The following is a 24,250-nucleotide window of genomic DNA, read 5'->3' as shown; positions in this document are numbered from 1 at the left end:
AGAGAGAGAGAGAGAGAGAGAGAGAGAGAGAGAGAGAGAGTCAGAGTCAGAGTCCAGCCTCCTGTGTCTGCTCTGCAACTTCCAAAAGCTCTGTGCACTGCTCTATGGCACACCAGAGCCAAAAGTGGCAAATGGAAATTTGGCTCCACAACATTTCCTGAGGGGCACTTAAGATGGTTACAGCCCTTCATTTCTCTAAATCAAGTTTGATCTGCTCCCAGGGTTCCTACCACGATACTAGCAGACAAGCAGTCTTAGTCGTAAGCAGCACAAGGACTTGGAGTCCAGAGCACTTGCAGGAAGCCCTCCTGTCCTCAGTCCTCATGTTCCAGTACCTTCTGTTGAAGGCACTGCCTTTGCGTCCTGGGGGTGGGCTTCCCTCTTGGGTGAAGGTGAGCCCGGGGCCCCATAAAAGGCTTTTACTGGACTGTTAGGATTTTGGCCTGGGAGTTACATCAGGAAACCCTGGCTTCAGGGCCGTTTATTCCCACCCTGCTGTGGGGAGGGTGTGGGCGGTGGTGTGGGTGCCCCTGGTTTACGAGGGAGCAGGGTTCCTCCCCCCCCCCACCTGCCTGTGACAGGGCCTCACCTTGCTTCTCAGGCAGATGAAAGAGAAGGGCCTGGTGAGCATCCGGCGCCTGGCGGCCTGTCACTCGGAGGTCCTCACCGGGAGGCTGCACGATGTGTCCTTGGCCGTGACTGGGGAGGTGAGGCCTCCCAAACAGACTGTGTACTCTGGACTCTGCCCCACCCCCTAGCCAGTCCCCCTTCTTTGGGGCTGTTGCTTAGTGCAGGCCACACAGCAGCCACAGAGGGACCCCTGGCTCCCTGGAACACACGGGCATCCCCTGCTTATTTTTCAGACCTCAGCCCGTGAGGTGGGAGGTGGCCACCATTTCTCAGATTGGAAGGCTGAGGCCTGGGGTGTCCTTATTTCTGTGTCACAGCCCTGCATTGTCCTCCGTAGTCAACATGCCAGGCCAGTTGTAGCATTTCCCAAGCCCTTTCTCCCGGGGGACTGGGGCTTGGTCTAGGCTGAGCCCAGAGGGGCATTAAGATACATCTTATCACAGGTGGGGTCCATGCTCCTCTCACCCTTTGGGAAGAGGCTGATCTAGTGAGGGGCCTTGTGAAGATCAAACTGAACATTATTTGTGAAAGTGCTTTGAAGACTAAGTGTTGTCCAAATTTCAGATGATAATGATAATGTTGAAATTAGTCATTATGATGATAACAACAGCAATAGTGTATTTTTTAATGGGACAGTTTTGCCCAGAGCTGCTGCAAGGTCTTTGTTCCAGCCTGGCCAGGCCTAGGCCTGGGGCGACGGTGGAGGCGGCAGGCGGGGGTGGTGCAGTGCCCCATTCTTGGTATGTTTGGAGCCCCTGGCAGGATCCAGCGGTCCTGGAGGGTCCTTCTCTCATCTCTCCAAGGTCACCAACCTCCGCTCCAAGGTGTCCCGCTTGGCCATCAGCACCCTGGGAGACCTCTTCCGGGCCTTGAAGAAGAACATGGACCAGGAAGCTGAGGAGATTGCCCGCTGCCTGCTCCAGAAGATGGGGAACACCAGCGAGTTCATCCAGAGAGCGGCCAACCGGTCCCTGGGGGCCATGGTGGAGCACGTGACCCCTGCTCGCTCCCTGGTGGCCCTCACCTCGGCGGGCATTTAGTATGTGTGGCCAGTTGTCTGAGGGCTGGGGGTGGTCCAGGAAGGTGTGACCAAGGGAGTGGCCCTGGGATGGGGTGGGGGTGGGGCAGGAGGCTGGAGCAAGTTCCTCAAGACTACCTGGGGGACAAAGACCCCTGCTTCCTGGCAGGCTTGTCCCCCACCTTTCCTGGGCCAGGCTGGGGGTGATGAGGCGAAATCAGGGCAGCCCAGAGCCTTGGCTGGACGGGGAGACTGGGGAGCTCATAGTGCAGCCTCCGCCCCGGTCTGAGGAGCTGCTGCCCCTTTCCCAGGGGAGGGGGTTTCTTTCTGATGAAATCTGGGCCGCCAGGTGAGCAAGGCACAAAATCACACCACCGCTTGGCCTTCTCTTGGGGAGGAGGGAGAGGCTGGCTACTACTGGAGCTTTTCTGCAGCCAGATTTGCTTTCCCTTTACATAAAAACCCCAACCAAAAGCAAAACCAAAAGCGCTTCTCAAGCCCTTTCTCCCACAGGGCAAAACAAGTCTCAGCCCGTAAGCCAGTCATAACTCTTGGCAGGGAGGTTCCTCAGAACGCAGGGCAGGGCGTGTTGAGAGCCCCAGGTTTTGCGAACGGCACCGCAGCCCAGTGAAAGAGCAGGGGCTCCGGAACCAGGTTGCCCGGGCTCACATTCCAAATTGTTACTTAACTTCCCTGTGCCTCGGTTTCCTCATCTGCAACATGGGAATAATAATAACATTGTTGTGAGGCGTTAAATGAATTGGTTCATTTAGAACAGTGTCTGTCTCTGCCTAACATTTATCAAGTGCTTACCGTGGCTATTATTAACTTGGCAGAAATTAACCGTACTTTTTCCTGGATTCCTCCTTTTTAGCCTCAGCTTCCTTACCTGCCAGATAGCGATAATAGTAGCTGATGGAGTTGGGGAGATAATGGTTTGAAGGTGCCCAGGAGGGAGTCTGGCACGGAGGGTATGCTCACTACAATTTGCGACAACTGACCATTGTTGCAGGAACCAGGGTCAGGAGTCCTCAGGGGAGCCTTGAATTCCTGGGGACCTTACTAAAGTACAGAATCTGATTCAGGTGCTGGTCCCTGGACCACACTGAGTAGGGAGAGCCCGGAGGCCTCCCTTTGTGTTCCATTGACATGGACTGGAAGGGGTTGGGGGAGGGGCTAGTGCTGCCTAATGGACTGTGGACACATAGGCCCTGCTTGAATAGGTGAAAAGGAAGGGGTGACATCCTGATGGGTTTCTCTGGTAAGATTTCAGGTGCCGCCTGTTACAGCTACCAAATCACCCATCCGACCCCGTCCCTCCTGTCTTAACTCAGCTCAATGCGTGTGTAGTAGTCTCCCACTAAGCATTGGCATGTGCCAGGCACCAGTGGGCACTGGGGATTCCGCTGAGAGGGAGACTAGGTGCCCACTCCACTCCCTGGGAGCTCCAGCCTGACTGGGGAGCCACAGGGGTATACCTGTACCCCAGGGGACAGGGACAGTGCTAACCTTAGGGAGCATCTCGGTCTGCCTGGAATCTAGGGAAGGCAGAGGAGACATTGACTGGGTGGGATCTTTCCAGGTGAAGAAAATATAGGGAAGTGCATTTAGACAAAGGTAGACCCCAAGTTCAGGAAGGTACAGAGAATGGTGGGCACAGGTGTATGTGGGGAGCACCAAGTGGCTTCACTCTTTCTTCCCTGTCCCATTGTTGCTGTCGTCAACTTTCGTTCTGTTGTCACAAAGTGACTATTCTTTCCTCAAAGACTCCCCTTAGCCCACACGGGAATTTGGAGCCTGTCACAGCATGAAACGTGGATGCACAATTGTAGGTCCATGTGTGCCAGTCTGGGGACGCCCACACCTCATTTCTTGACTGAGTTCTTGACTGTGATTGTGTTTCCTTTCAGCCACCGGAACCCCTTAGTTCGGAAATGCACTGCCGAGCACCTCTCGGCTGTCCTGGAGCAGATAGGCGCCGAGAAGCTTCTCTCGGGCACCAGGGACAGCACAGACATCCTGGTGCACAACCTGGTGCGGCTGGCCCAGGACTCCAACCAGGACACCAGGTAATGCAGGGCCAGGGACCTGGGGACCGCTGGCCTGGCCAGCCCTGGGCAGATAAGGCAACCAGCCGGCCCTGAGGGCCCTGGCTCGCACAACTCAGCTTCCCTGGGATCATGCCCGGGGGGACAACTGGATGGGTAGAGGCCATGTCCTTTCTCTACAGCTGTGGTCCTAGCTCTCCCCACCGTCATAGCCAGGCCCGCTCAGGGAATGGTCAGTACTCCCACCTCTATTTTCTCCACTTTCTCACCTTCCAGCCTCTCTCTAGCTACTTCAGTCTTGGTCTTGTTCTTGTCCCCTCCCTGCTCCATCCTGTGTAAAGACCATTTATTCATTTTTCTTTAAAGAGACATTGAATGAGCCCTCTTGTCATTATTACGGATATGACAGTGATTAAGAAAAATTAGGCCTCTGCTGTCTTGGAGTTTACCTCCTGGTGGGGTAGACAAATAATAAACAAATAATTATGATAATTTTAGATACAGATACAGGATAGAGAGGAAAAAAAGATGTATTGGAGAATGGGGTGGGGGCTACTTTAGATTGAGAGTTGGGGGAGATCTTTCTAAAGGTGACATTTGAGTTGAGAACTGACCTCTAGCGGGAGCCAGCTCTTTGAGGATCTGGGTGTAAGCGCCCCAGGCACGGGAAATGGTATAAAGGCCCCTTGGATGGGAATAAGCTTGGTGCTCAAGGGTGAAAAAGGGTAGGCTGGGTGGGGCACAGTGAGTGGTGGGCAGTGGTAGGCGGGGCCAGGCCAGGGAGGGCCTCATGGGCCATGGTCAGGAGTTAGGATTTTAGTTTGTGTGTGACCAGAAGCCACTGGAGGATTTTTTTTTTTTACAAGAAATTTTATTGGGGAACAGTATGTTTTTCCAGGACCCATCAGCTCCAAGTCAAGTAGTTGTCTTTAATCTAATAGTTGTGGAGGGCACAGCTCCTTGGCCCATGTGGGAATCGAACCTGCATCCGTGGTGTTATGAGCCTGCACTCTAACCCCCTGAGCTAACCGGCCGCCCCTGGAGGATTTCTTTAGTAGCAGCGTGAGGCAGTATTAGATGGTTTCAAGCAGAAGAGTGATAGATTCTGATTGATTGTCTTTAAAACCTCGGGTTGGGGTGCAGTGAATCACACTTTTCAGTTCACAGCATGTTATCACCATGTCTGGAGACCACACCATACCCCATGCAGCTCCAGAGAGCACGTCCACACTGTGTTGCATCCCAGGCTGGGCATTCATGGGGACAGTCTGAGGGTATGCCCTGGAGGGATGCAATGCGTGCTATTTCTCCCACCTGTTTCACTACAACACTGCTGCTCCTAATATTGTATGTGCCCACGATGGAGCCCAGGGAGAATGCCATTGGGAAATACGCCCAGGAGCAGGACTCTGGTCAGGGGCACATGCCCTCTTAGGCAGCCCAAACATGGCCAGGGGCTCTCCTGCCTGTGCTCCCTCTGCCTCCCTTCTGCAGTGCCCCAGGTGCCTACATCCTCACAGCTGTGCAAGACTGGAATCTCTAATTTTTATTGATCTAATGGGTGAAAGTGCCAGCTCACTGTTGTTTCAGAGTGCTTCCTCCCATTACTAATTTGAGTGTTTCTTTATATGTTTGCAAGCCATATATATATATATATCTGGCTGCTCACTGGGGGATTTGATAGTGGTGGAGGGGTCTAGGATGGAGGAGAGACACCAGACTGATGGGCTACCCCATAGTCCAGGCCAGAGGTGCGGGAGGCTGGCCGTAGGGTGGAGGGAGATGGATTTGGGTGTATTCTGAAGGCAGAGACAACAGGAGGTGGGTGGTGAGGCCCTCAATTAGGGATCAAAGATGACACATAGGTTTGTAAACTGAACAACTGGGTGAATAATGCGGCCATTTACTGAAATGAGCGATGTTGTCGGGGAAGAAGATTTTGGTTGGTTTGTTTTAATTGTTGGTGAAGGATGGACACCAAGCTCTATACCCCGAGATCGAATGCCTTCTGACCTCTCTCTTACAACGATGGTGTTGACTACACTTCATTTTCCGTCTTGGGGCCCTATGCCTCGGGGCTTCCGTTGCACTGCCCTCTGGTTCTCCTCGTCCTTCCATGGCCGTTTACCCACCCCACCTGCCCTCTGAATGTAGGTGTCTTTAGTCCTCGTGGCTTTCCCTGAGCTGTATCATCACCCGTCCTGGCTGCAGTCCCAGCAAACTCTGCTGCTTCCCAACTTCTTGTCCCAGCCCACATGGTCTCTGATGCCACCATAGGACCCATCACGAGGCTGTCCAGCTGTCATCTTCAGTGCAAAGTGTCCCTAAAAAACTTACTGCTTTATCCCCAAGCCTGCCTCTCCATCTGTGTTCTCTCTATTGTTAAAAGTCACTATTATTTCCTGAGTCATCTAAGATGCAAAATGGGGAATTTCACACTTCATTGATTCTAAGAGACACATTTCCTCCCTACACTTTAATATCTTATAATCAGTCGCTGTTGGCCAGGCGGCAATTATGACTTAGGTTTTATTATCTGCACATTGGCAAACGCAGTCGTCGTTGCTCATAGTATAAATCTTTGAATTAAAATTTGCATTGTAGGAACTACACTGTGAGCCTTTCTTTGCTTGTTAGCCTTTCATATTTATTTTAAGAAGTCACCATGGATGCTCTGTGGGGAATTGTTGAGTTTAATTGCTGTTTAAAATGTCTTAGAAATATTACACTATTACTCGGCATTGAAATGGAAAGTTATTGCATATGAGAAAAGGCATGGGAATAGAGTGATGGGGTATAAATTAGGTATTAATGCAAACACTTGTCATTGCAGAAATGACCCAAATTCTGCATTTTCTTGCAAAGCAACCACCAAGCAGTTTACCAGCCTAAGGAAGAATGCTACCTTCTGCTTCTAAGACAGTGTGTAAAAGGGTTGTCTTCACACGTGAGGCAGTGTCACTGAAAGAAGTGAACATTGCCAGTGTTTTCTTTTTCTGCTTTTCCTTAGTGGAAAATAAATTAATGGTGCATTTTACAATCAATAAAGCCACAGGCTGAGCAAATATGATCATTCTCGATGCTTTATGCTCTGCTTCCAATCAGCGACCAAGTCCTACAGTTTCAATTTCCTTAGCAGCTCTTGCATCTGATCACCTCTTCTTACCCCCACTCTGTTGCCTTACTTCGGGCCTTTATAGTCTCTTGTCTGGATTATTATAGTGGCCCCCTAGTAGGTCTCCTGGACCCCAGCCTTGTCCCCAAAGATCCTCCACACTGCTGCCAGAGACAATTTGACTAAAGTGAAAACATGATCCTTCCTCAGCTTACCATTGGCTACAGGTTAAAGCCCAACTCCATCCCTTCTCTCTAAACTAGTCCCACCTTCTTCTCCTGCCTGTTTTCTTTCTGAGTCCATTCCCTGCCCACTGTTCTCCAACTACACACCTACTGACGTGTCAGACTGTTTTGTGGACCCTAGAATGGCTCCCTTCCTCCCACTTACTCCCTAATCCTGTCCCACTTGTGAACTCTTACTCATCTTTTGAGTCCCAGTCCAAGGGTCACCTCTTCTGTGAAGCCCTCCTTGATTCCCTTCCTCACCCACCATTATTTACCAGGTAGAGCTGACCACTCCCTCCTATACTGCCCCACTGTACCCTTCCTCTGACTTCTAAATGTCCTATGCTAGAAAAAACTTGAGCACATTTTGGGATAGCCATCCAAAAGAATATTACGTAGCCATTAAAAAGGATGACATGGGAAGATGATTAATGATAAAGTGAAAACAGCTGGGTACAAGTTGTATCTATATTCTGACAGCAACTAAAATGTAGATGCATGGGAAAAAGACTATGAGAAAACATATAAAAATGTAATAGTGGTTTTCTCTTGGTAATGGGAGTATGGATGATAGTTATTCTTTTATGAATCTAGTTTTTAACTGGTTAGCAATTATTGTCATAATTAGAAAAAGGATTAAAAACTCGCTTACTATAATTAGAAAATTATATAAAGTTCTAAAGTGAATTTGTGGTGCATCCCTGTGGCTGTTTCTTCATCTTTCTCTTCTTCCTGTGGCAGGTTTTATGGCCGGAAGATGGTGAATATCTTGATGTCAAACACGAAGTTTGATGCATTTCTGAAGCAGTCCCTGCCGTCCCACGACTTGCGGAAGGTCATGGCGGCCATTAAACAGCGGGTGAGTTGGTGGAGTGTGAGTGGGTCATCGGGGGTAGGGGACCAGAGCTGAGCCTGGCAGCCCTCATGCCGCTCAGGGGGTGGGGAGTGCTCCCCAGAGGCTTTTATTTCACCCACAACGCCTCTCGCCTCTCCGGTGGGATGAATGTGGTTTTCTTCCCCTGCGCTCAGACTGGTCCTGCCTCTCGCGGCCTGTGTCCCCAGAGCCTCCCTGAGCCTTCACGCCTTCATCTGTGAAAAGGGGATCTTGACCCCCATCACTTTGTCCCGACTGCTAGTGCTCTGGAAGGCTCAACTGTGTCCCTCGAAGCACTCTCAGGTGGAAGGTTACTTCTGTTGTTATGATCCAGGCTGGAGTGTCTGGCAGTTCCCCAGAGGCTACTCTTTTTGGCTCAAGTGCTGTATGTATTTTTCAAGGGAATAGAAGACAGCGATGAACTTCCATCTGCCAAAGGCTGCAAGGTGTCGAGGAGTCTGGTGGTGTGTGAGAACGGGCTGCCAGGCGAAGAAGGGTACGGCTGCTCTCGTCTCTCTGTGGCACCACATCCAAGACTGCCGCTGAAGGCAGCCAGGGATGGCTCTGGGAGGGGCAGTGGATCCGGGCTACGGCTGAGACCTAGTTGGGTCTGCAGCACCAGTGGGAAAATTTACAGGGTGTGTTCCCTCACCCAGCTGTCAGGGAGAGCAAATCCTGGGCTCAGGAGCCTCTGCCAATGGGAGTGGGTTCCTGCAGGCTTGGCCAAGGGGGTGCAATTCCACTAGTATAGGTGGGACCCATTGTGGGTCAGGCTATCTGTGTGAGCTCAGCATTTCTCCATTCACTTAGAGCAGCAGATCCTTCCACCCTCAGAGGGGCCAGCGTGGGACTAGTTTAGAGGCAGAGTTGGGGCAGACACAGATGAGAAGGAATGGGCTGAGGGGCTGGAGGGTGGGTGCCAGGATGAGTTAGAAACCAAGCAGGAATCCAACATTCACTCCTGTGCCCCAAACTTAAACTCCTGGGAGGGCCACATCTGAACTCCTTAGCAAGGACCCCAGGGAAGGCCCTGCCTACCTCTTCAAGATTAACTTCCTGCTCTCTCTCCCACACATCCTCTCAGCCAGACCAGAGCAGCTGTTTCCTGCCCCTCCATGTTCTCTCTTCCTACTGTGCCTTGGCTTCTGCTGTCCCTTTGCCCCATGCTGTGCCAGCTGCACCTAGGACATGCCTTTTTATTCTATAAGATTCCATGAGCTTTGGCTCACCTGTCACCTTCTCCCAGAAGCTCTCTCTGAGACTCTGTGCCCCCATGTCGTCTTGGTGGACAGGTTGTCCCCGTTCTTTAGTCCTCTGTCAGCCTATTGACTTACCTGTGCTGTCTCGCATTGGTCAAGGCAAAGACCACATCTCTCATCTCATTGTTCTCAGTACTCAGTACAGCTTGGCACATCATAAGCAGAGAGTGTGGAATGTAGGAATGAATGACAGAATGAATGATGTTGGACTCTGTTGGGTGGGACTTGGGTTTAGGGCTCAAGCTTAAAGACCCAGGCTCTGAGCTGGGGTGGGGCTGGGAGGTCTGTATGGAGTTGCTGTCTTGCTGGGTAGAACGGGCCAGGGTGGGCATGGTGGGCGTATGATTCCAGGGTAAGATAACAGGGCTTCTTTACATTTCCCTAGTTCCTGGAGGACTGTGAGCAGGGCCTAGACAAGCAGGGGTCGGGATTCAGGCACCTGGCAAGATCTTCCCCCACGCTTTGATTAAATCTGCACCAGTCAGCCTTTCATGCTCTAAGCTTTCCCTCCCATTCCTCACATGTCGTCTGAAAAGAGAGAGAGAGAGAGGAAAAAAAAAAAAAGCAGGAAGAGAGACCCATGAACCCTGACAAGGGGACAGGGCTCCAGGCAACCATATTATTATCCCCTGAGGAAAAGGGATTTCCAGAATTCCCAAGGCCAGTGTCCCCAAAAAGCAGGTGGAGGAGAAATAGGGGGTGGACAAAGCTGTAGGTGACACTCTTATCTCAGCTCCACCTGTCTGTGGGAGGGCCATGGGACAAGAGGCGTGTCCATCCCCTGGGGCTGTCCAGGTCAGACGTCCTTCCATGTAGGCTCGGCCCCAATGGCCGGCGGCTGGTCGGGCTGCGCTCCTCCATGCGGGGTGGAGCAGAGGCGGTGGAGCAGCTGAGGGAACTGATGCGGCTGCTGGAGGCCAAAGACTACCAGTCTCGGATGGACGGCGTGGGGCGGCTCCTTGAGCACTGCAAGGCCAAGCCAGAGGTCATCACCAGCAACCTGGTCCAGGTGAGCGCTGTCCCGCCTCTGCCTTCCCAACAACTGTCTCTCCCCTGTGGGTGCAACTTTAATTTGAAAAACTCTGAACATGGTTAGACACTGTGCCAGACCCCTCAGGGTGATGGGAGCATGACAAACACTGGCTATCTGGGGGCCTTGGTAGTGCTCTAAGACTACCTGGGAGTGGCTGACGGGGGTGAGGGCACTGCTCCCCACCAGGCACCTCAGAGGGGATTGCTCACAGGTGTCCTGGGCATCTCTTATGCCTCCAGCAGATTTATGGGAAGGAGGGCAGAAGTAGGGGATGCTGTGGCTGAGGGCTGCTCCTGGTTAGCTCTGCGCATGATGTTTAGGGGCAGAGCATGTGGTGGGCCGGGCGACTAGGCCAGAAAGGCAGGTCGGGTGCCTTAGGGATAGGCACAGGCCTTTCACAGGTGGGAAACCGGAACAGATGGCTGCTGCTTCTGGGAGCGAGGCTGCTGACAGTCCAGCCACATGGCAGAGTATTTAAGACACAGGCTGGAAGGCAGCAGACCTGTGTTTCCACCCGTTTCTTACTAGCTGTGTGATCTGGGTAAGTTTTAAACTCTTTCGGCCTCAGTTTTTCTTCTGTTTTTCATGGTAAAATGAGGATGAGAACACGTGCCACAGGCGTTGCTAAGATCATTTCAGCAAAGAGAGTGCAGAATACCTAACAAGATGCGCTCATACTTGGCATGCAATGAGTACTCGCTATATGGCCGATCCTCCTTCTTGCCCCCACCCCCTTTTGAGGAAGCGAGCCCTTCATCACTGGGGGTGTTCTGGCTGGATGACCACTGCCCGGGATGCAGGAGGAATCCTTGCTGAGGGTGGCTGGTTGGGCTGCGGGACCCCTGCCCAGCCTGGGTTCCCATGGGTTCTTGGTTTCTGTTCCCTCAATAGGTCTTTGATGCTTTCACCCCAAGGCTTCAGGATGCCAACAAGAAAGTGAACCAGTGGGCACTGGAGGCCCTCGCCAAGATGGTTCCCCTCCTCAGAGACAGCCTACACCCCATGCTTCTCTCCATTATCATTGCCGTGGCAGATAACCTCAACTCCAAGAACTCCGGGATTTATGCAGCTGCTGTGATGGCGCTGGATGCAATGATTGACAATCTGGGTGAGCCTCCTGCCATGCCCCCCACTAGGCTCTTGTGGGCAGCTGGCTCCCTTCCTAGTGCCTCCCTAGGCTGAGCCCACCCTTCCTGCTTGGGAATCAGCAGAGCAGTAAAAGGCACTGGTTAACCGTTTTCCCAGAGGCTGCGTAGGGCAGGGGTGGGTGGCCCAGAGCCTCCGAGGTTCTTGGTTGGCAGCTTTTCCATGTCACCATCCACCTTAGGTGGTAAGAAGTAGAGGAGATGTAGCGATAATGTAGACTTGCCTCCTTTAGTACATGTGACTTAGATGGTTCACCCAGGGTCACACAGCACCACAGTGAGTGAGCCAACAGGGCACTGAAGGAAAAACAGGTCAGGATTGCCAAGGAGGAGTTGGGAAGAGCTGTCAACAATTTTCTTAGTTGTAGCGATGGTAGCTTGTGTGGTAGTGGATGTAGCTTGTTATGGGGACCAGGAGCGATGCTGGTGAGACTGCAGGGCAAGCCTGTTGAAGAGGACATAGCTGATGGGTGGATAGGCCTGGGTGGCGGGCCACCTTGATTGTCTGGCATAGGAGTCAGGCTGGGACCCCACTGGCTTTTTGAATGTGGAATGGATGAGAGTTGCCTTTTAGGAAGATTGTTTGGGGCCAGGGCTTCAGGTGGGAGGGATTTGGGGTAAGGGGTGGGGAGTGAATTTGGAGTAGGGTTGGGGGAGGAATGAAAAGAAAAAAAGGAGGGAGCTTTGGGAGAGACATCAGGAAAGGCGAGAGCCCCCAGTTCCCTATGGGCTTTGCAGTATCACACCCTGGTTCTTGAACATTAGGTGGAATTTTGGGTGCATCTACTTCTGTTCTCCATTCCTTTCATAGATGATTTGAAGGTGATATTTGGTATCTCGTACACAGGTTGAAGTACAAGCTCAAAACCTCCAGTGTGTGTGAGAACATAGTAGATGAGTAGACTTATGTCCTAATCAGTAGAACCATGAGTTTTCACAAACCAGCTTTGCCTTGATGTGAGAAAGCTTATGATCTGAGAACTGTCTTTGTTTGCCTGTTTACTGTATGCTGTATGTCCTGATGAGCACAGAGCAATGTCCTGTCTTTAGCACCCACAGAGCACCCTCATGGTGAGGCTGGAAACCCCTCCTGGCACACCCACCCCTCCCCCATCCCTGCACCCTGGCCTGAGCCCAGCCTCCCAGGGCTGGGACAGCACCATGTCCTTGGCTGGCGCCTCCAGGAGAAGTTTCAGTTACAAATCAAAGGCCGGGCCAGGCCCTTCTCCATTTCTTGAGTTCATAAATATTGTCAATTTCCCCTTTTCACCTCAGAGGGAATTTATGATTTGCTGAGTTTGTTGCTGTAGAACAAATAATATAAATTCAGCTTTAAATTATGGCTTGTTCTCACTGCTGCTCTGGGTAAGTAAGATTGCTGTTGCCAATAACCGAGTTTCCTGGTAAGTCACCGCAGGCCCTGAATTTATTGGGAAAACCCACACCAAGCAAAATAGGCTTTAGCTATTTGAAGAGGATATGTACCCATATCTGGGGAGAGGAGCTTTTAATTCTTCCTCTCCAGGTATTTTCCTTTCCATTTTTTGGTATTGGGCCAGCCTCCCTGAGCACGTGGGAGCTCTGAAGCTCTGGGCTATAGAATCTGGTGCCTCACGTTGTCACAAGACTCAGGTCCCCTCCTCTCCTTGGGGTCTTGCTGTATGTTCCTGGGCTGGGAACTCTAGAAAGGGGGCCCAGATATGGTCTGCTTTTGTGATCTGACCACAGCTTGAGGCAGGTTTCAGCTTCCAGGAAGACACCCAGAGTTCTCCTTTTCCCCTGGGACAGGGTGTCCTTGAGTATGGTTGTCGATGCCACCTCTGGTCCATCAGCTGCAGGACTTGATGTGGGGAGAATGGAAGCAGGTGTAAGGGGAACTGTCTTCCTCTCTACTCCTTAGGTCGGCACTAGGCTGGAATGGAATGGGGTTGGCCTCAAAGGGGTGGAGCCCAGTAAGTCCCTGGCTCAAGTCTCCTGTGGGGCTCAAAGAGTGAAGCACAGGGTCTTGGCTCCATGTCATTTTGAACAGGTGTGACAGGGGGTTCTCAGGGCCCCGTGGCTTTGCTGTGAGCCATGCCCTTTCAGCCTCACCAGCAACATTGGTTTTGGAAGGGTTCTTAACTATGAAATGACGAGCCAATTTTCATATGCACCTAGGTCAGAATTGGGGGGATTTAGGTTGCTGATAAGGAGCATTTATCCCTGCCAGGGTGTGCCAAGGGTAGAGTCAGTCTTTCCAGGAATGGTTCTCATCTGCTTGGAATGGTCTGCGCCTGGCCTGCAGAGGGTAAAATGGATGCAAGGAACTAAACTTCCCACTGCCCCAGGGGATTGGGCGGTAGAAGCAGAGATGGGGCAGGTGGGACAGAAGAGAAGGGATGTAAGTCTTCCTTCTCATATCACCCAGGCTGAGCCTAGTGACCCCACTGGTTCCTGGGGGGGGGGAATCCTTAGCACCCTGAGGTCCCTTATGGAAGTGGCTTGGAACCCTTTGAGCAGAAGCAGCTTTCTCCCAGGCCTGCTCCTTCGTGTCCAGCAAGGAATTCTGGGCTCCAAGCTGGCGAGGAACTGTCAACTGCTGTGAAAAGTCACAAAGCAAAAGCTCCGCATGTTATCTTTGTTTCCTGCTCTCTGGGGAGCATGGAGGGGAGGGCCGAGGGGATCAAGTACACAGCCAGGCCAGGCCACCTTCTAGCCCCAAATCCAGACGGCACAGCCAAACCCGGAAGCTGGCCTTTTTAGGTCGCCTCTTAAGATCCCTCTGTATTCAGGAATTCAGTGATAAAGTCGACTCCTCAGCCACCACACCTCTTCTAGATTTTTGGTTTCCCTTAGGGTGAGTGGGACGGGTGGTGTGTTGGTTGACAGAGCAGGAGGGATTTCTGCCCATGTTCCCTTTTGGAGGGATGGTGAGAAAGGAGACATGGTGGACATCTTGTTCTCTGCCCTCTGCCCTTTGTCACTGCCTGCCTTGGGGCCTGTCCAGGGGTGAGGCCGGAGTGGCATCCTCTGTACTTAGTGCCCAAAACTTCTGATTTTAAGGGAATTCGTCAAGGCATGAAGGCAGTTTCTGCGTTGACTGGTTGGTTCTGTCTTTGGCCTCTGTTACTGGGTTAGTTACGGAAAAAACTTCACTAATTAACGGTGACAGCTCACCATCCTCCTGGTCAGACCTCCACTTTCAGGCTTCTGAGCACCAAAAGGAGTTTCCCTTATTTATCACAGCTCCTGGCCAGTGCTGGAAAGAGCAGATTAGCTTGAAAATGGGTGACTTCTGATCTACTTTTGCTGTTTTGTTCTCTGATTTTAAAATTATAGCCTTATATAAATAATTATGACATTATATTGTTAATGGAATTGACAGATTCATTCATGGTGTCCCTCTAGTATCCCGACAGCTTAAAAATGTCTCTGATCTTCTATTTCTTGTTTATGTGCATACAGATTTCCCTGGTTAAAAATTGTAATGTAAATACAGTTTTGTCTTTGCATCTTTCATTTAACGCTACCCAGTTTCCCATGATATTATGCAGTTTTTCTAATTAACTTAAAAATAAAAGTTTACTTTCCACCACTGTGAGAGTATACTTATTAATTATTGAGAAAATGTAAAATGCAAAGCACTTGGAAGGGAAAAAAACTCACTTAAATAGTTCCAAATCCTGGTAGAAACCATTATTAACATTTGGCATTTTCCATTTTAGATATTTTTTCCTGTGCCTGTTTGTACATATGGTTGTGATTCTATTACACAATTGTATTTGCATCCTGATTTTTTAAAAAAGGCAGAACATGAGCATTTACGTGTAATTATACACTGAGTCACTTATCACAGCTATGTCACCGGCTATACCACAACTTGCATTTTCTTGTTTAATGGATAATTCCCAGTTTTTTCCTGTAATGACCAGACCTAGTTTTGATGGCCATGGAGAATTTGGCTATGTGACGTCATAACTTACTGAACTTATTGTACTCTGACATCATAACTTTTAAGCTGATTTTCAGGAGTCCAGTTTGACTCCAGTTTCCTTGCTGCCACTGTCCACACTACCATGTTTTTTGTGCTTTCTTAAAAGCTATCCCCTGGTCTCCCAGTAGCTGGAGGATGATATGGCCTCCTGGTGGCCTCAGGGTTGGGCTGAATGGGGCTGGCGGTGCGAGGCCCCCTGGACTCTGACCCATTCATTGTAGAGAGGGGAGGCGAGGCCAGGGAAGGTGGGTTGTCTGGTGGCCAGCCCGTGGCTATGTTCTCTCCATTGCATAGCTGTGAGTGCCCTTTTGGTGTGGGTAGCACCAGTTGTGACTTCCTTGTGGTGCAGAAAACGAGCCCCCCGAACACTCTGGGCTAGGCTAACGAACTAGGGCTAGAAGCATGGATTCTAAAGTTTCAGGAGTTAGATTCCAGCCTCTTCATTGGTCTCTCCACCATGAAGGTTGCTGGGCTTTCAGAGCATTTTAGGGTAATAACAAGTAAAAGTAGCAACAACAGCTGAAACTTACATAGTAATTAGATGCTTGAGTCATTATCCTAAGCGTTATGTTAACTCATTTAATCCTCACAGCAGCTCTTTAATGAAGGTACCAGTATTATCCCCATTTTATAGATGGGTTAGCTGAGGCTTAGAGAGGATAAGTGACTTGTCCTATGTTACACAGTAAAACATGGAAGAGCCAGGATTCAAACTCAGGTAATCTGGACCTAGAGCTCACACTCTGAATCTCTACTCTAGGCTTTGCCGCCTCTCAGTAAACCTGGGTGTGACTGGAAAGGTGAGTGCCCTTCACTGTAAAAGTAGCCAGCGGAAAAGAGGCCAGCTACCTGGGGCCTGGTGCTCTGAGGTCTCTAAACCAACTTGGGCAAACTTAGTGTCTCTGCTTTAACATTGCCCTGTGCTCTGCAAGCATTTATTGAGCACCTGTTGTGTGCCAGGCACCGTGGGAGCATGGCCTGGCATAGATGTCTGCTGATTGTGCATTTTCAAGTATTTCCCAAGTTCTTCACCTCTTTTCCGCTCTGGGAGGCCATGTCAGTGGCCAGGAGGGGGAGGTCCAGCTGCATCCAGAAGATGTCCTGGACTGAGTGTTGTGGGGAGAGAGCAGGGAGGAAAAAGCCCTTGTCCTGAGAGGTGAGCTTATGGCTGATGATGGGGGTGAGGCAAGTAGGAGCTCCTACGCACAATAATGCAGGTGATGGTATAAAAACCTACTTTTGCACAATTGCAGCCTTACCAACATACCCTGAGACCACTTCTTGCAAACTGCAATATCCTAGAGGCTAGCAGCTCTTTTGTCTCCCAGCACACATTATCTTAAAGACTCTTGCCTCATGGATGGAGCTTTTGCAAGCAGCAGAGATGTACATTTTCTCCTTTATATCCCTTAGAGGCCTCCGGGGAGTACAAGGGAAGCAGGAGTTAGCTCTTAGCTAGACTGGTTGCCTGATGAAAACAACAAAGCTTAGATTGCACCATCGATGGGGATGCTGAGGCTCTGTGCTGGGGTATTGAAGGAACTCAGCAAAGGTGCGACTTACCTGAAAAGACTTCCGTTAGCAGGTCCCCAATCTCTGTTCTCTGCAAAGAGGAATCTGGCTTTGAGATGGTCAGCTCCTGGGACCCCTGGACACATTTGCTGGTGCTTGCTGTGGTAATGCCCCTCACCTCCCTGACAGGTGCAGGCAGGCCCCACAGCCACATCCCTGACAAATGCATGTTGTTACTGATCCCACCTCCCCTTGAACTGTGCTGTGACTGCTGTGGTGGCAAAATGTTGGGAGCCGCGCATACTGGGTCCCTCTAGGATTCATGCACGGCAGAGGCGATTTGGAGTGGATGGGGGAAGGGGGGTTGTCACTTTGTGAGGGGTGAAAAGGATAACTATTGCACAATAACTATGGTACACCTGAAACTAATAATAATTAAAAAAAAAAACAAAAGCAAAAACCATCTATGGAAGGAGGGGCCAGCCAAGTGGCTGGTTGGTTAAGAGCTGGCTTGGGAGCGTGAGCTCTGAGCAGCAGGGCCCCGGTTCGGATCCCACATGGGCCAGTGATGCTGCGCCCTCTACAGCTAAGATGGTGAACAACAGCTCAACCTGGAACTGGGCTGCCATGAGTCGCCGGCAATGGTGTAGGCTTCAGCCCCTGCTGCAGTGGGCTGCCGTAAGCTACCATGAGTGGCTGGCAGCCAGCGTGAGTCGTCGTGAGCTGGCTTGAGCCGCCATGAGCAGCCGTCCAATGGCCGGCGAGCGATCTGCCTCAGCTGGGAAGAGCACAATGATCATGATACCAACATGGGCCAGTGAAGCAACGTCCTCCACAACTAGACTGAAGAACAAAAAAAGGGACAACAACTTGTCTGTTCCCCATCCCCCAATTCCCCAATAAAATCTTTTAAAAATAAATAAATAAATAAATAAATAAATAAATAAATAAAGTGGCCCCATTGTGACCTGGAAAAATTAATTCAGCTCCCCAAAGGGCCTCTTCCCCACGTAGGCATTGTGGGCACCTGGCATTGAACAGATGGTGCCATTGCTCAGGCCACAGCATCATGGCCACTGACACTCTCTATCTCTTTCAGACAACCTTTGCCTCCTACAAGTGTTTGCTGGGAGGGTGCGTTTCCTGAGTGGCCACGCAGTGCTTGATATCACAGACCGTCTGTCAGGTGAGCACTCCCAAACACGCTCCCTCACCCCACTGCCTTCCAGTCAATCTCTGTTCTCTCCCAACATGTGGTTGAACCACCCACTTATCTTAGACCCACAACAATCACAGACCATTTAAAATGTTTGATAACCTGTGTTTTAAACCTCATACCCATATTGGCAGAAGACAATCTTTGTTTTTGGTCAAAATGAAGCAGGTTTGTACATAACGAAAGTCATTTTTAAGAAACCATCATACCTTTTTTCCTCTTTGCCACTAGCCCGTAGGGCGCCTGATCCCTTCCAGGCAGATGCCACCTTGCACATACATGGCTTGGTCAGCAGCAGCACTGTCATGACAATTAGATCAAGTTGCCTCTTCTTCGGCATGTGCAGCCTGGCAAGCAGAGCACAGATTGGATTTCAACCCCACTTGACCCCTTGGTCAGGTTCCCGGGACTGTACTACGTGGAAATGAACCTTATTCAAGTTTCAGCCAAGGAAACCTTGCTCCAAGCCTATGTCTGCTCTGAGTTTGCAGCATAAGTCTCGAGTGATTTCATTCCAGGGCTGAAACCTTCTCTTGTGGCCTTTGAGGTGGCGGCATGGAAAGGACATAGGCTTTGGGGTGGACAGACCCATTTGCCACCTGCCAACTCTGACCTTGGGCAGGTTATTTAACTTGGTTTTATCATTCTTACTTGCTGAAAACCTCCTCCCTTATCTTAGGAAGGTCCCATCTAGGAAGGAGACAGGACTCAGTCTGCTCTTTGGACTCCTGATGTCCCCTAAAATGCAGATGGATCATGTCCCCCCGACCATATGCCCCTCTTACAGCCCCCCACTGCCCCCCCAGCTTATATCCTTGCATGGCTCCCCAGCAGACCTCGGGGGAGTGACCAGGCTCCCTGGAGTGGCCCTGGCCTGTCATTGCCTGGCCCTCTAGGCTCTGCCCCCTTCCCCCACACCCAATTATATGCCTGGATCATTAAGCCTCATAACAACCCCACAAGGAGCGTGTGGGTTCCATGATTATCCTTTTAGTAGCAATAAGGAAAATGGAGCTCAGAAAGGTTAAGTGCCCAACGTCCCTGGAAGTAATCCAGGATTTGTCCCCAGGAGCCTGGCTGCCGAGCCAAGCCCTCAACCTCTGTGCTATGCTGCCTCTCCCCGAGCAGGCCATGCCTTTGCCTCCTAGGCGCCAGCGTGCCACCCTCCTTGTAGTGGCTGATTTCCTGTCATCTCACTTGGCCTGCCCAGTGCGACTCCTAACCCGCAAAGCCTTTCTCCACCCTTCTTCCTCCACCTAGGGGAGAAGGCTCTGGCATCACCTCCTCTGCCTCCCTCCTCCCCAGCCCTCCTACCTGCTTTCATGTGCCTCTCAAGAGCACGTCTCACACCGGGCCATCCTCTGTGTCACTGGCCCAGCCAGGGCCTCACAGCATGGGGCCTTCAGGGGGTGCTCAGCACATGTTACCTGACTGAGGGCATCATTCCAGCTCCTCCACCACCCCATTTCTTGCTCCTGGCATTGCCTCTTGCCCTGGTTCAGTCCTCCCAGCATCCCTGGAGTGGCCCCTTACCTCCCGTCCAGGTGCCAGGTCTTCTCCAAGCAGGTGGGGCGAGTGAGGCAGGGCTGGGGGCTACGATGCAGCCGCAGTGCCATGCTGTGGGTGCCCTGGGGAGAAGATGGGGCCACATAATTGAGACCACCCTGGGTACCAGACAAGGAACCCTTTTCTGATGCTCAAAGTCAGCATTTTCCGGGTGAAAGCCTACCTGTCCTTGTATAAATAATTTATGGGGCCCAGAGGTGGGTGGGCACCTCACATTAGATTATCTATTTATTGTAAATATTTTCCATCTATTTCCAAGAGTCTCCAAAAGCAAGAGTTTCTGTGCAGTGCTTCTGTTAACTGGGTGTGAGCCTGGAACAGAGAAGAAAATTTCAGTTGACACAAGGTGTGGACTAATAATAACACAGCTTAACAGGAGTAAAGCTTTTGCTAATCACTTCAGATGCCTTTTAAGCTTGAGTTTAATGGGGTTTTCTTCCTCATGATGACACCCAGAAAGGTCACTGCAGCCTCTGCCAGCCTGAGAGACACCCCCATCAGTCAGGTGACCTCCCCTGGGTACCCCGGGATGTGGAACTCTGGGTGTGGGTGGGATGGACGCTCTTCCTGAGAAGTAAGCTGCCTGGGAGCTGGAGTGTAAATGCCTTACTGTCAGGAGGGAGAGTTCTGTTGTGGCGAGAGGGGCAAGGGAGCTCTGTTGGGGGCAGGTGCCCCCTGACCCATTGGTGGAAGCAGGGGAGCCCTGCCTGGGCCGGGTTTGAGGGAAAGTTCTCACCTTCATTTGCAGGTGAGTCAGCGTAGATTTAGGAAACCTTTCCATTGTTCAGAGTAAGTAGCAATCAGGAGCATTTTCTTCTGGCTCCTCGTGCTGCCCCCCCCACCTCCCCCTTGCTCCCCGACTCTGGGGCTGACTAGGGCCGCTTTGCTGTTAACTGTGCCCTCCCTTCTCAGCCTGCTTAATTTACGAAGCTGCAGGAGGCCCCTCTCATCTGGAAGATTTTCCTAAAAAAATGTGGACGTGGTTGGACTGAGTCACTGGGTACAGTCCTACCTTCCCCAGGAAGGAGGACCACTGCTACTTCTGAGGGCTCTGTGACATGGGGGAGCCCCTGGGGAGGCCCTACAGCATGTGGTCTGAAAGTCAGCATACACAGTCTATGGGAAACGGCCCTGTGAGAGTGTCAGGCTGAGCTGAGAGTGTCAGGCTGAGCTCCTTTGCCATCGTCCCAGGCTATCTCTGAAATCAGAGGGGGCCCCCATGGGGCTCCTGCTGAAAGATACCCTGAGGTATTGGATGACGTTAAGCTAATGAAGAAAGGACAAATTGGGGTTTTCACTAAAAGTAAAATTCCAGACCAGCCTCTGAAATGCAGAAGCCCTAGAGGTTTGGGGCGGCAAGGGGTAGAAAGAACATGACCCTTGGAGTCAAGGCAGATCTGGCCTTTGCCCTCAGCTCTGCCCTTGTTAACTGTGTGGTCTTGGGCCAGCTCCTGACCCCTGAGTCTTGGTTTCCTCCTCTGTGAAATGGACCAGAATCCTGCCTCTCAGGGTGCTGTGAGATGAAACAATCATGCTGCAGAGCTCTGAGCCAGACCCAGGACTCTGCAGGCCATGTTTGTTTCCCAGGCATGCCTTGGCCCAGGGAACCCTCCAGTTTCTCTGCTCCGTAAATAAATAAAGTGCTGCTCTCGGTGTCGTTTGCCTTCACCAACACTTTTCTTCTAGCAGGATGACAAGCAGAGTGCGCTGCTTATAAAGCAAGCATTATTAGCACGAAGGTACTTAGGGTAATGTGGCCATGGCTGAAGGCAGGAGTGGCCCCGCCCCCCAAAGCAACTTGGGATAGCCCTTGACATGGCTTTGACATTGAGGGCAGCCCTGGCATTTACTCTGTGATGGAGGGCTTGCTGGAAGGTTTAGCCTGCCTCTGGGGTTTAGAGCCTCAGGTAACCAGATTTGGGGACATTCATTACTGAATGATGGTTTGTAGAGCATGCCTCCTGGATGGCTGCTGGTTTTATCCTGCGGTTTGGCATCCAGACACTGGGGAGACCACACTGGTCTTACCTCCTGCTGGCTTTTTTATTTTTAATTTTACTGGGGAACAGCCATGGTCATTGGTTACACATTGCTTTCATGCTACAATGGCATAGTTGACTCTTCTAGAGAGTTTTTTATTTTCCAGAATACTTCATTTGACAGAGTCTTGGCTTTTCTCCCTAGTGCATGCTTTCTCTGTGTTTGCGTGAGCTCTCATAGATGGTCATGCAGATTAAAGCAATACCAGTACTAGCTACTATTCGTCACCTGCCCACCTCCCTAGGCACTTGATGCACATTTATTATCTAATCTCTAACAATCTCAAGAGTTTGGTTCAGGATTATTATCTTTACCGATAAGAGAACAGGCTGGGAAAGGTTGGGTGGCTTTCTCAAGCTCCCACAGCTGGTCAATAGCAGAGGCAGGGTTGCAATCCTGGTGTGTCTGCTTCCTTCTCCTCCCCTGGGCAGCAGGTACCTGTTATGTCTGTCACGGGCCCTGAGCACTTTTGCCTTTGTATACCCCTTCCCCCATAAAAAAAATATTTAAAATTGTATTTTATGACCGGTTGGTATAAACACACATATAAACCAGACCGTATATCTTCATATTTTTATCTTCTGATTTCAAAAGAAATTAAAACATTTTCATGGGCCCCTAACATGTCGTGAGCCCTAGGTACTACGTCTAATGGATCAGTCAGCCCCGCTCGCTGGGCTGCCTGCCCTTTGAGGGACAGGGTTGGTGTTCCAAGAGAGGCAGTGGGAGAGGGAGAGAATGCCTGACTCAAGTAACTCTTCCTCTCTTCTGCATGACAGTGCTGGTGGCCTCAGTTTACCCCCGAAAACCCCAGGCCGTGGAGCGTCACGTCCTTCCGGTCCTCTGGTATTTCCTGAACAACATGATCGGGAATGGCGTCCTGCTTGGGCACAGCGGGAACGTCCGCTCAGTGGTGTGCCGGCTGTCCAGGTGCCTCCAGGAGCAGATGGGTTCCCGGCTGCAGGACTTGGCCGTAGGCCAGCCAAAGAGAGTCCTCAAAACACTCCAGGAACTCTTAGACATGGGTTCCCTGTGCGGTGGCTCCAAGATGGCCGACAGAGGGCTGACACCTGACAACAAGACCACTGGCAGCTCGTGCCCGTTTCAGCTGGACTAGACACAGATCTGAAACGGGCAAACATTTTTTTAATCTTACCTTATTTTTTTTTTTGATGGCATTATCTCCTGGTCTACTGCCCCTTAGAGTTCCAGGTGTACAAAGAATATTTTGAAGTAGAAATAAAAGAATTACTTATTTTTCTAAGGTTTGTCTTATCTTCCATTTTGTTTAACCTCAGAGAATGTTCCAGTACCTAGGTTTGTGACAAACAAAACAAAATGTGACAACAGCAAAACCAGCTGCGGATAATACTGAGACACAGAGTAAGGGAGGAAAAGTGTAGCCCAAACCCATATATTGCAGGCCACTTGGGGGCATTGCCTCCCATCTTTGAGCAGCTGGACAAACCCCCAAAACTAGAGACCCTGAGTTGGCCATTTAAATCCATTGCATTTGTGATTGGCCTGATTTGAGGTGAGTGTAACAGGCACCTCTGGGGGCATTGTGCTCTGCCTTACAAAGACTTCTGCAGCATGTCAGCTGGTCCTATGCAAACCTTCTAATGAGACGAGTCCAGCTTGTCCAAAGGCAAAGAGAGTTTGACATCTGCATTACTACAAGCCTTCTCTGGAAGTTGGCATCCTAGCTAGTTCTAGAGAGTACTAGACGATGCTGCACACTTGAAACAATACCATACATGAAAGCACTTTGTAGAGCATAAAGCTGTTCACGGTACGCAGATGTCACGCGGAAGTGTTGAAATTGCACAAGTTACTCCATTTGGGCCGGACATGAAGCAGGAGAGGTGTGTTGGAGGCAGGATGGGCCAGGACATGAGGAATTTGAGAGAAAGTGTTGCCCACAGATGGGGCCGCCAGAGAAATGGCGTCCTGGCAGCAGGAGGGGAATATCCGGGGCTTAGGCTCTGGACATGGTAGAGTGGCTCTGCCTTGACTGTGGCCGGTGACAGGTTGACAACGGTGTGACCAGGCAGAATCAGAGCTCAGGTCATTACCATAACACACAGGTAAGGTGAAGGCTGAAGGGATAGTGTCCCAGCCCCAGCCAAGGAGCCCAGACCCATGGCAACACTCTGGGGCAGATCCAGACCCCAAAGCCCTGACGCCCCGGCCTCACGCTAACATGTATTTTCTCCACTGTCACCACCCCAGAGCAGAGCATCACTGTTCTGAGCCTCTCCTGGGGAGTTCAGCCCAGGGCAGGCTGGGAAGTCCTAAATTGACTCACTTACGTATTTCCACATCCCGTGGGTGCCTCTGGCTGAGGAGGCCACTTTTCCATCTTGCTCATGTTGCTAGGTGTAACTATGCCACCTGTCCGCCAGTGCCCTGGAGCAAGGCTGGGCATGACACCGGCATGCTGGGACTTGGGCTTTAATAGGCAGCTGAAGTGTGACTTTGGGTAATTCTAGCCCCAGTGTGAGCGCTTCTCACCTAGTTGTGACTCCAGCAGGGGCTTCCTGGCAGCCACCTTGCCCTTTGTTGGTTCTGAGGGAACCAGGTTGGTTAAAAGG

General features: G+C 51.0%; 1 protein-coding gene across 1 annotated transcript in view; it reads left to right on the top strand.

Moving 5' to 3' along the window:
* Nucleotides 1-22,914, top strand: part of TOGARAM2 (TOG array regulator of axonemal microtubules 2) — a 46,635-nt gene extending 23,721 nt beyond the window's left edge. The window contains exons 12-20 of the mRNA XM_019638643.1: nt 602-707; nt 1,434-1,669; nt 3,559-3,717; nt 7,780-7,897; nt 8,314-8,408; nt 9,988-10,180; nt 11,096-11,312; nt 17,934-18,020; nt 22,436-22,914. Coding sequence (XP_019494188.1) covers nt 602-707; nt 1,434-1,669; nt 3,559-3,717; nt 7,780-7,897; nt 8,314-8,408; nt 9,988-10,180; nt 11,096-11,312; nt 17,934-18,020; nt 22,436-22,773 — 1,549 coding nt within the window. The 3' untranslated portion in view covers nt 22,774-22,914. The remainder of the gene's footprint in view (nt 1-601; nt 708-1,433; nt 1,670-3,558; nt 3,718-7,779; nt 7,898-8,313; nt 8,409-9,987; nt 10,181-11,095; nt 11,313-17,933; nt 18,021-22,435) is intronic.
* Nucleotides 22,915-24,250: the final 1,336 nt, after the last annotated feature.

The sequence above is a fragment of the Hipposideros armiger genome, unplaced genomic scaffold (assembly GCF_001890085.2).
Source record: "Hipposideros armiger isolate ML-2016 unplaced genomic scaffold, ASM189008v1 scaffold_0, whole genome shotgun sequence".
Taxonomy (NCBI): domain Eukaryota; kingdom Metazoa; phylum Chordata; class Mammalia; order Chiroptera; family Hipposideridae; genus Hipposideros; species Hipposideros armiger.
The sequence above is the reverse complement of the archived record's forward strand: the minus strand, read 5'-3'. Positions and strand labels throughout refer to the sequence as shown.